The sequence below is a fragment of the Castanea sativa genome, chromosome 11 (genome assembly GCF_040712315.1).
Source record: "Castanea sativa cultivar Marrone di Chiusa Pesio chromosome 11, ASM4071231v1".
NCBI lineage: Eukaryota > Viridiplantae > Streptophyta > Magnoliopsida > Fagales > Fagaceae > Castanea > Castanea sativa.
The window spans coordinates 57,513,932-57,525,875 of record NC_134023.1 but is presented as its reverse complement, the minus strand read 5'-3'; the positions used below and the strand labels follow the sequence as shown (position 1 = coordinate 57,525,875).

At 31.9% G+C, this 11,944-nt stretch overlaps 1 protein-coding gene across 1 annotated transcript; it reads left to right on the top strand.

The window, feature by feature from the left end:
- The first annotated feature begins 4,856 nt into the window (after positions 1–4,856).
- On the top strand, positions 4,857–10,791 carry LOC142614571 (uncharacterized). Its single transcript, XM_075787127.1, has 5 exons — positions 4,857–4,969; positions 5,142–5,225; positions 7,459–8,051; positions 9,613–9,788; positions 9,885–10,791. Exons 2-5 carry the CDS (start codon positions 5,204–5,206, stop codon positions 10,336–10,338), a joined length of 1,245 nt encoding a protein of 414 aa, XP_075643242.1. The 5' UTR covers positions 4,857–4,969; positions 5,142–5,203; the 3' UTR covers positions 10,339–10,791.
- The last annotated feature ends 1,153 nt before the right edge of the window (positions 10,792–11,944 follow it).

Here is an 11,944-nt window from a genome sequence, read left to right as displayed (position 1 = left end):
AATAAAAAGTTATAATTCAAAATGAAAAAGAGAAAGGAAAAAACCTAAAATTTAGGAACTTTTTAAAAAATAGTAAATTATTCTTTTAACCAGTTTGTGTTTTTAAATTTAAAATTATTTAACTAAAATATAGGGGTATTTTAGAGAGTTTAAAATTTTGTGTGAGGATATTTTAGTAAACAAAATTATGAAACCTAAATAGAGAATCCTATTATTAATAGTATGAAACAAAAATTTGATTGTTTCAATGTAAAACATTATGTGAAAATAGTTTTTTTTTTTTTTGGTATTTTTTTGTAAAACATTATGTCTAAAACAAACTGTCCTTAACTTTCTAGCTTTAACTTGGTATGAGATAGAGTTGTTTTTCACCAAAATTTTTTATGAAAAATAACTCTATTCACGCAAAGCTATCTAATGCAAAGTTAAATAAGGAAAATCAAGAGATAATTTTTCAACTCATTTTAAGGTTCCTACCAAACATGGGAAAATAAGACATTTTTCTATAAAAATAATTTGTAGAAAATGGTTTTTAGAAAATGTTAATCTTGAAACAAACAAAACTTTCGTAGGAAACAACTTTGTGTCTCTATCCCAAGTCAAGCTAAATAGGGAACGTCATAAGATAGTTTTCTTTTGATTTTTTTTATTATACTACCAAATACAGGAAAATGAAAAATATTATATTCACACAAGATTTACATTTGAAACAAATGAAGCATTATAATTCAATTCATTATAATAACTACACTTTCATTTGATTCATTTTTCTAAATTTCAATTCAATTCTTCAGGTTATTAAGGGCACAATTCTAATGAAGAATAAAGGGTGGGCTAAAAAAAATGAAATTTCAAAAGCTTACGTAAGTAAAGTAACAACAATAAATAAGCAAAGAAAAATCCAAAGACATTCATTTTATAATGTTACGATTCTCCAAGTCTTGCAATATACAAGAAATGATGTCTGTTTAATTGAAAGGCCAAATTTTAGATAAAATAAATTCATAGTATAATTATAATTTGTTTAGAAAAAATCTCAAACCTAATTTAATGAATTTGTGTAGTGTTTTAATGCTTTATAGAAAAGAAGGTGAGGTTTTCTTAATTTTAATTTAATTTTTTTGGAAGAAGGTTTGATTGATTTATATTAACATATTCTAAGATTATAAGTAATACTAAAAAGAAAATTAAAAAATATATATACAATTATAACGATTGTAGGGGTATTGGGCCCAATAGTATATGAAGGATGGCCCAACGAAGTATTTTGGGCTGGAAACCCAAAATCCGAAGACATCAAAATGGTCGTGGACTATTTACATATCCAAACACGTCCGAGGAGTAGATTTGTCCTCGGGTTTCAAGGCCGAGGACATAGAAAGAGAAGTTTGGTATCCCTGGGTTATATTATAATGAGTCCTACAATTATGGGGATGCACGGTATACGTGGAGGGCGAGAGAAAGAACGGTGGAATGTCTAAAAATAAAGCTGCTACCACCGCCCATACATTAAAAGCTCTGTAAATTGATACGCTGACTGTATAGATGGAAGGATGGGACCTGAACATCGAGCTTGGAACTTGGTCCCTAATCCCAGCGGGCTTTAGGGAAGAATGGATGGGACAAGTATCCAAAAAGGGGGATTGCAACCAGGAAAGTGGAAGGTGATGAAGGGAAAGGAAAGGATATAAATAGGAGGAAAGGCATACGAAGAAGAGGAGGACTTTTCTGAGTAAAAGAGATAGAGCCAATAGTAAATGATAATCAACACTTGTATCCAAACTTGAGAAATATCATTAGAAACCATCCTCGGACACAATCCGAGGACGATTTCTCAGTCTTACTCTTTGCAAACGATTCTTTGTTCTGTTCTATTGGGCCCAAAGCCCGTTCTTTTTGTAATTGTCTAAACCATCCTTGAAATCTAAATTACAAGCCCATCCTCTACAAATTCATTGTAAAGAAAGGCCTTTCAAGCCCATTTTTCTCCCAGTCGTAGTTTGGGAACTTGAATTGTGTCCTTACAACGATGATTTGGACAAATGTGAGATTTCAAAGTTTATGCCACAACCTTAAAAGAAGTCAACAATGTAAAATATATATATATATATATATATATATATATATATATATATATATATATATAAAGTAAAAAACAAAAAATTTGTTTTGTTTATGTCACTTTGATATATTTCAAGTGAATTCGACCTTATACCTCTTTCTTAAAAACACTAGGAGGTCTAAAATTTATCAAATTTAAAAATCCTTGTTGGATTTGAAATTTCTTAATTCTAAATTTATAAAATTATTATTTGGATGTGTTTTACACCAATGACTACTTGAAATCATAAATTTTGGAATCTATTGTGTGGCGTTTGGTACAGGGTAATGTTTTAGAATTCACAAGAATGCTTAAAAATTCTCATGTTTAGTTGCAAATCACTCTAAGGAATCAGATGCCATGGGAATCTGGATTCCCTCCTTAAACCTCCCTCAGTAGGAATGTGGATTCCATTTAAAACAGGTGGGAATCCAGATTTTCAAGTTTAAAGGAAATTGTATTTTTTTTATAAATTGACAATTTGAACCCCTTTTTATTATCATTTAAACAATTAAGATAAAATATAAAATAAATTATTATGGATTAAACTCTTTTAAAATTATTATTAAGAATAAAAGTAGTTGAGAATTTAAATAGTTATTTTTGTATTGAACCTGTCATTTTGAAATGTTAGACTATAATTTTAATGAATTTTTTCTAATTAATAGTTTATATTTGGTTTTTCATTATTTATTTAGAGGAATATTTTTTTTAAGGATTTGGTAGTTCACGTTCAAATCTAAGGATAAAATGGAAAAATTAAATAATTCATTTAAGATTCTTGGGAATAAACCAAATATTATCATCTCACGTTCCTAGGAATCTTAAGAGATTCCTAATGAAACCAAACATAGGAATAGCTACATTTTTAGGAATATAATTTTTAAAAATCACATTCCTAGGAATTTGGATGATAAGAGTAATATGAATTTTCCCGTACCAAACGTCACATTGAGGTATGACTAAAAATATCTAAACTGTGAAGTTAGATGTGATTTTAAATCAAAATATTTCAAAGTTTAAGATCTTTGGTGGATTGGCTAAATCCAAATCTTTGGTCTTTTTAAAAACTACCCAAAAAAAGGTATTTGAATTTTAATCATCCTAATTGAAATCCATTTGCCAAAATCTTGCTACCTAAACACACCATCATTGGAACGTTTTTTGTTTTTGACAACCCTATCCAAATCAATCAATCTATTTTAAGTTACATCCACCTATTATTCATCATTTTTCCGGGTATCTCATAGGCAATGAATGAAAGTCAGTAAAAAATTTGGCACACCACTCCTTTATATAAAAGATAACAAAACTACTAATACTTTATGAGAGGAAAAAGAAGACTCATGCATACACTACACACACAAAATAAAAACACTCATATACATATTCATTTACTCTTTTTTTTTTGGTAAATTGAAGTGCATTGTGACATCAACTCCATAATAACTACTCATATTTAGCTTAGTACACTAATTAAAATTTTTTCTTTTAAGAATCTATTAATTTTTTATGTAGACTGGGTACAAACCTAAAATCTCATATTTGTCAACAACAAGCTTTATGAGTCAAACTATTTCAAACTCACCTCTTATTTTACTAAAATTTAAATAAACTAGCCGTAATAAATAATTATTTTAATTAAATTATTTGTAAATGAAATCTAGTATTTTTTTTCTTCACAAACTCTATTGTTTAAATTTTTTTTTATTTCATAATGAAACAACCATAGACACGATAAATATTAACATTGACATCCACGCAAAAAGAAAATTATTTATTTATTTTAAATCACCTAAGTCCGACCACAAACCAACAACACTTGTAGACCCCAGAGATACAACAACACAATCGTACGGTCAAAAACTAACTGACACACACTTCCACCGCCACACCCAAAAAAAAAAAAAAAAAAAAACCAAAGAGAACACAGAAACCAACCGCCAAGATCCCATCAAACTTCATATCTATACTACTATTTAAGCGGCTCCACCTATTTGGAGTGGATTTTTTTTGTTCCAAAATACCCCTACACTCTTAAATTTAAGTAGAGACATAACTAAATGATAGTTTAGTAAAAGATTTTTTTTGGGTCTAAAATACCCTTATTTCCTTAAATTTAAGTAGAGATAGAACTAAAGGATAGTCTGATAAAAATACATGTCTAACTTGTACTAAAACATTGTCTGCAAATTTAGAACACTCTTCTATTAACCCACTTCTTCCAAATAACTATGCGTTTAATTTTTTTTAAAATAGAAAAATAAGTTAAACAACTCATTGCTGTTTTTTTCTCTAAAAAAAACACCTCATGTTTATCCAAAAACAAGCTACATATCAAAAAAAAAACTAAACTAAATAGATATAAACATTTTTTTTATAAGTAAATACATTTTTAACTCCATTAAAATGTTGCCTACAAAATAGGACCACCTTTTTAATGGTTCTCAAAATAAAAATTATATATATATATAAAAAATAAAAAAACATAATTTTTTTTTTGCTACCCACTGAATGCACATGCGATGAGCTAGTCTTTTATAAAATATCTTAAAGCCCGCGCCAGCGTAACCACCCACTGAATGCACAACACGTGTCTCCTCTTCCCACAAAAACCAGTTACAACAACAAGAGAGAGAGAGAGAGTGTAGTTTTGTAGTTTAAAGTACGACGTTTCTTACTGACCTTGCGTGGGCCCCAATCTATTCACCAATACACACTTTCCTTATATAACCAATTCCACTACCTATTATATAAAAAACACTATTAAAAAAAAAAACAACTAAAAAAAAAAAAAAAATTTCTTATTAGCTCAACTTACTCTTTTCTCTTCTCGCTCTCATTCTCTCTCTTCCTCAAAGAGAACAGGTTTTCTTTCTCTCTCTCTCTCTGAAATTTTTATTTTTATTTTTTATGATTCTTTGTGTGTATATTTATATATATATGTATATATTGTGTATGTATACGTGTGTATAGGTGTGTGTGTTTGTGTGATTAATAAAGTTTTAATTTTTGTGAAAAATTATTGTGGTGTGTGAAGGTGGGAATTTGTAGAGAAAGATCTGATGTACTTGCCGGGGGATCTCAACTATACACAAGATCATGATGGCCCTTGAAACCAAAGGTACCAAATTTTTTGCTTTTTGTTTTTTTTTTTTGTTGAATTAATTTTTTTTTTGATCTGACGGTTACTGCTCTGAATTCTCTTTGTGTCAGTGTAATTCTGGCACTTTGATTGCTTTGATTATGTTATTGTATGGTGGTGTGTAGAATGAAACTTTTACATAATGAAAGATGAAATTTTTATTTTGAGAATTAGTATTTGTTTGAGGAAAAGGAGGGATTGGTGTCAGTGGCAGTGTTGGGATAATGGTAATTGGTAGTAGTGAGTGATTGGTGGGGATGTGAGAAATAATTGTGATGTGGGTTCTGAATTTCGAGGTGTTTTGAGTAAATTTAACTCGTTTTTGGGTTTGAATTTGCAACTTACATGGTAGTGGTTGAGTGTGTGAATTTACATGTGGGAGGTATATGATAGAAAGTTTCATTCTTGGTTATCTTTTTGTTTCTAGAATGTGAAATTAGAGCCAAGAATCAAATCCAATTGACCAGTTGAGCCTGGGTGTATGCCATGGCTGGGGAAATTCTGAAGCTGAGCATTCTATCAAACAGTTTGGTTTTGTGAAACCTATCAACAACTTTTAGCTTAGATGTTCTTAAGAAGCCTTTTGTTTCATGTCTTCCCCTTGGCATTTGTATAATGGATATTTGTAATTGTAGTGGAGCGATGGTGTCTTAAAATCATAGTGTGATTGAATATCTTTAGTTGAACAATGAACTTGAAGTGTAAATGAATTAAGGTGTTAATGAAGTTTTCTGTATTTGTCTTAGACTTGCTTCAATGAAGTTCTTAGTAGATCCTAATCCAAGTTAGAATTTCCTTGGGCAGTCTGAATGTTTGCTCGAGTCAAAATCATAATTTTGTAGTACAATTTATATCTACATATACAGCCATGATAACTACTCTACTGCATGTGGTAGCAGATGATATAAGTTTGATTTTGAAGATGTTAACTTAGTGTGTTAATTTCCTACAATTACTCATATTGACCTGCTTTGAGTTCTCAAGCAAACAAAAGGGTCTCTTTAGGTGGTCTTGGTACCCTACCAATTTCGGTTGAGGTTCCTCTTAGCGTATGGTCCGATGGTGCCTTGTTTCTTCTGTTTGTGCTCTTCTTAACATAATGTTTTGAGGGTCTTTATTTCTCTTTTTCTCTGTGTATAAGGTTGCATGACTTTTCATTTTAATCCTTCCCATATATATATATATATATATATATATATATATATATATCCTCTTCTTTAGTCGATTGGAAGCACATATTTAGCAAAAAATAAAATTAAAAATAGCAAGAGAAAAAAGTGGACCCTGCTCTGTCATTTTTGTCCTTAGCAATCCAGCCAGATGATTTTGCTTTGATGAGTTTAAGATATAAAAAATAAAATAAAATAAAATAAATAAACAAAGGAAGAAAAAGAAGAAGACGACAGTGATCTTTTGAGTTTAATTTAGTTGATTGACCAATCCAGTCTGTGTCAAATTTTGAGCGAGAAATTCCTTTTGGAGCTTTCTTGAGAACTTCCATTAAAACCATTTGCTTTATAGAGTACTATACTTTTTTTTTTTTCAAAAAAAAAAAAGGTTTTCTTGCATGTTTTTTCTTTTGTTTGATTATAAATTTATTGATGAAGATGAGGGGTGGGGTGGGGTTGTATATCTGTGGTTTACTCTCTAGAGTGGGTCCAAAAGGCCCTACCTTGGTGAGGTTCCATGTCATAAAAAAGAAAATAGTGATGGAGATGAGGGTGTGGAACTCAAGTATTCCATTGAGCTCATGGATTCATAATCCACTAGGTACTTGTGTAAATTTCCAATAAAAAAGGGCATGAAACTCAAGTGGACAAGAAGAACATGAGAGAAAAAAAATCAACTAAAGAGAATGTTAAAAATGCAAATAATCAATAAAATCTGGCAAAAATGGAAAAAATAAATGTCCATAGATTGCATAAAAAGTTCTGTTTTTTGTCTTGTAATTTATAACCAAAAGCCTCCTTTTTAACTTATTTATCACTTTCCAAAAACTACATCCTTTTAAAGCATTATTAATGAGATGTTGACATTTAATAAATCCATGAATTTCTCTTTTGTGCTTTGTCCAATTCTTCTTATAGGAAAAACTTGAGTTGGTATTCTTTATTTAATTAGCTGTAAAATAAAAGGCGGCTTATTTATGGTTGATGCTAATGATATTTAATGTCCTAATAAATTGTTTTCTGCTTCTTAAATCTTACTGCAGAAACTATGCAAAGGAACTGTGAGGCATCCGTAAAATGCCTCCAGAGCCAGGGAATTCCTTACAACCCACGTTGTAATGGGAATTCTATAGACAGCTTTACACAGCTTAAAGATGAAATAAGTACTCACCAAGGTGTGGATGTTGATCCAGACCGCCCATTGGGTGGTGGGTTTCTTGAGCCACCTAATGATTATTACAGCAAACCTACCTATCAACATGATTTTGGCACCTGGTCGACCTTCCAATTTGACTCTCACAAGGTGCCACAGTGCCAAATCAATGCATTTGAGAGCCAGTTTTACCCATTTACTGTGGAGAATCAGTTCCCATATGTTCCAATTAATATGATTGCTCAAGGTCACCCCTATGATTTCCAATTTCAAGATTTTCAGTATTTTGTGGTCATAGACTTTGAGGCTACATGTGACAAGGATAGAAATCCCCATCCACAAGAGATAATAGAGTTTCCGTCTGTCATTGTGAGCAGTGTGACTGGCCAGCTGGAATCAAATTTTCAGACATATGTGCGGCCAACTTGCAATCAGCACCTGAGTGATTTTTGCAAGGATCTTACTGGTATTCAGCAATTTCAGGTTTGTTCTGAACTCATTCAAGAAGTGAACTCCAACTTCTTTTCTTAGACTTGTGATGAATTAACTGGATAGACAAGCATATGCTTTTCTTTGGAGAACCTTTTTTTATTATAGTTTAGTGTCTCATAAAATTTCTAGTTTCTAATTAGGTCATTGAGAAATATTTTGTGACATTAGCAATAATTGATATTGTCAGTGGTAGTTTGGTTCTTACTTTATGTAGAGAGTTTAACTTCAGACTGGTGTAGCTATGTGTTTGTCTCTGATTTGTCGATTTTAGTATCTGGAGATTTGACAGATGGTTAAACATTGCTAGAAGTTCTGAGGAAAATATTTCCTCGATGAAGTGCTAATTTATGTTTTAGATCCCCCCATCCACCATCACACCAGCCTATTCACTGTTTTTGGAACTTTGGGGGAAATGTCAGTAGGACTGTATGCAGCCTATATTGGTAACAGCATTAGGTTTTGGTCCTTTTTCCAATCATAATCTAGGTCATTATATATATATATATATATATATATATATATATATATATATAATTATCCATTTTTAAATAATGGATGAAGAAGAGGAGAACAACCAAATATTTCAGTTGATACTTGCTATTCCATAAGAATATTGAAGAGTTGCGTTGTGTTTGTGTGTTTTTGTGTCTGTGTTTCTGTATACATGTCTTTCTAATTTATAAGGAAATTGAAGTTATATCTTAGATACCTTTAGAGACATACAAGGAGCAATAAATCTAGCTAAAGAACGGCTCTACCTGAAAAGAATGACCATACAGCGTCTATTATGTTTGGCAAATCAGATGATGGATCTCTAGTAGTCAAATTTGACATTGGATGATTTAGTAAAAAATGGTGAAAAGCAATTTCTCATTTTTGCAATATTGCAATCAAATCAATAATGGAGGCTAATGAATCTCAATGTAAATGATTTTCTTGAAACAAAATTCATCATTCACTCCAAATGTCCTTGTATATATATTAAAATCTATATATATATATATTCCTAAAAGAGAGAAGAATTTTTATGCATGGATTCTGAAGTTGACCGTGCTGATATGTGCTTTATTGGATCATGGTCTTAGATTTGTGTGCAACTTTACATTGATATAAGTGGAATATCAGCTGTTCATCGTGAAAAATATTCTCCAACTTTAATGTATGTTGATGTTGGGTGTCACTGTACATGGTAATTGGTATCATGGATTTTTTCTATTACTACTCCTTCCATCTCCAAAAAGATGATGTGGTTTTAGATGACTTGATGATTAATAGGTAAAAGTATCTGGATGCTGCTGCCTGAAACTGATGGAATATGTGACTAAATGATGGAAGAAATAGAAACTTGTACAAGAACATTACTGGATTTCTATAGCTTATAAAAAAAAATAAAAAAAAAGTATATCTATAATATATATACTTAACTGTGCCATGACCAGACTTCTCATATTTTCTGTCTTCTAAATCTCTTTCTTTCTTTGAATATTCTGTCGTTTTACCTGTTTGCCTTTTTACATTTTAACGTTGTTCTTACTTTATTGTCTGGTGCCAGGTGGACAGAGGTGTTACTCTGAGTGAGGCTCTCCTTAGGCATGATAAATGGCTTGAGGAGAAGGGGATAAAGAACACCAATTTTGCTGTGGTGACATGGTCGAATTGGGATTGTCGGGTGATGCTGGAATCTGAGTGTCGATTCAAGAAGATTAGGAAGCCTCCTTATTTTAACCGGTAACTATTTATGCAGATAAGTAAATATCATTAATTTGAACTCTTGGCATGTGGATATCATGTGATTCAGTTTTTCTGTTGGTGTTGTTTTCTTAGATGGATCAACTTGAAGGTTCCTTTCCATGAGGTTTTTGGTGGTGTGAGGTGCAATCTTAAGGAGGCAGTTGAGATGGCAGGATTGGTATGGCAGGGCCGTGCTCACTGTGGCCTGGATGATGCCAGAAACACTGCTCGCCTACTTGTGCTCCTAATGCGCAAGGGATTCAAATTCTCCATTACAAACTCTTTAATGTGGCAGACAACTGATCATTCATTGATGTGGAAGCAGTCCCCAGACCAAGTGTCCTTTTCCCCTAATCAATCCCCAAAACCAAAAGACATGCAGATTCCTATTTTCCAGCATCACCCTTATTGTTATTGTGGGGTGAAGAGCAGCAGAGCAACGATCAAGAAGCCAGGGCCAAAGCAAGGGTGCATTTTCTTTGGATGCGGGAACTGGACTGTCACTAGAGGAGCCCTCTGCCATTACTTTGAATGGGTTTCTCCCTGACCAGGAGTACGAGAAGATATCTCTCAATCTCTCATGGTCGTATCCTAAGTTTTCTTAACGTAAAAAATGATAAAAAAAAGAAGAAGAAGGGACAAAGTAGTGGGTTGTCTCCTAGTAGAAGCTTATGCCTTGCTGCTTGGTGAGGTTTTTTGCTTCATACAGAATACCATATAAATAGTTGGCTCAATTGCTTAATAGTGTGTCTTTGCTAAACACCAAAGTAGTCCTTTAAGAAATGGGAGCTCCAACCTGTAAAGCTGACTTATCGTTGACTGGACAACAATTGGGAATGGTGAGAAATGGGTAGTTAGGATGGTGCTTTTACATGCTCAGGCATGCTAAGTTATCTTAAATAATTTGAGAGGTAGGGACACTTATCTTAATGCATTTTCTAATGGGAATCAGTAGATCATCTGCTTGGCCTGGTTTGCTTTTAGATTCCTATTGTTGACTTGTCTTAGTTGTCCTATCTGTTCATTGTTCTAAATTGTTTGTTTCCCCTTTAGTGCTTTCTTTCAACAATGGTAACCTTTTGGATTTTGCATGAAAGTTAACTAGTGCTGGTTCTGAATTATTGTTATGTTGGGAAAAAATAAAACAAGGAATTCGATTTTTATTGTTTAGCAAACTACCAACTTAAAAGTTACAAATATAAATTATTTTAAAATTTCCGCTACTACAGTTTTCTTTCATATCTCTAGATAGTGAATAATAATACTCTTTTTCTAAGGACTCGATATGTAAAAAATACCATTTTTTTTTTAAAAAACTTTTAGAAGCCTTAAAAAAATAAGATGAAGAAATAGGTTTCTCTCCAAACTTTTTGCTAGTTTTAGTATCTCGTTATAATCTATTAAGCGATGTATCTTTATTAACTCAAACTTTTTGCTGGAAAAGGTTTCTCTCCAAAGCTCTTCAAACTCATTCTATATCTCTTTTATTAAATGTAAAATTTGAAAATATAATTATTGTATTGCATGTTTTTATGCCCTTTAAAATGTATGTTAAATTTCATTCAAATTGAATGTTAATTACTATTCTATCAGGAAACTTATCTTTTATATATAATTTTTTGCCACACAAACTTGAACAGTGAAATGTTCCGTAGGTTAAACTTTGTGAGTATTGGCAGCCTTAGAGAACTCATAGAAAGCCTGAAACAACCGCAATTTAAAGCAATTATTTTTTTCTTATCACAAGATATTTGTTCTATCAATTTACATTGTGAATGTAAATTTTCCGTCTTCTCACTCAGTAATTAGTTTATGCATGTTGAATTGGTATTCTCAACAAAGAACAAATGATCTGCTCTCAACTTGGCTTTTTTGCCTGAGTAGTGCCTGTTATCTCTTTAACTATGGGTGGGTTCTTGCCTGGATTACTAGGTAACAAGCCCATGATTGAGGAAGCACTATCATTTCAATCTTTTATGACTTGTTTGGATTGAGGGAGAGAGACTAAGAGGGGGAGTAGAGTAGAATTGGTCAAAAATTAGTCTAATTTCCAACCAACTCTATTTTACTTGGATTCTAGAATTAGAGCCCTTCCATTCCCCTTGTTTGTGTTATGAATGATTTAAGGGTAAATTACATATTTAGTCCCTAGC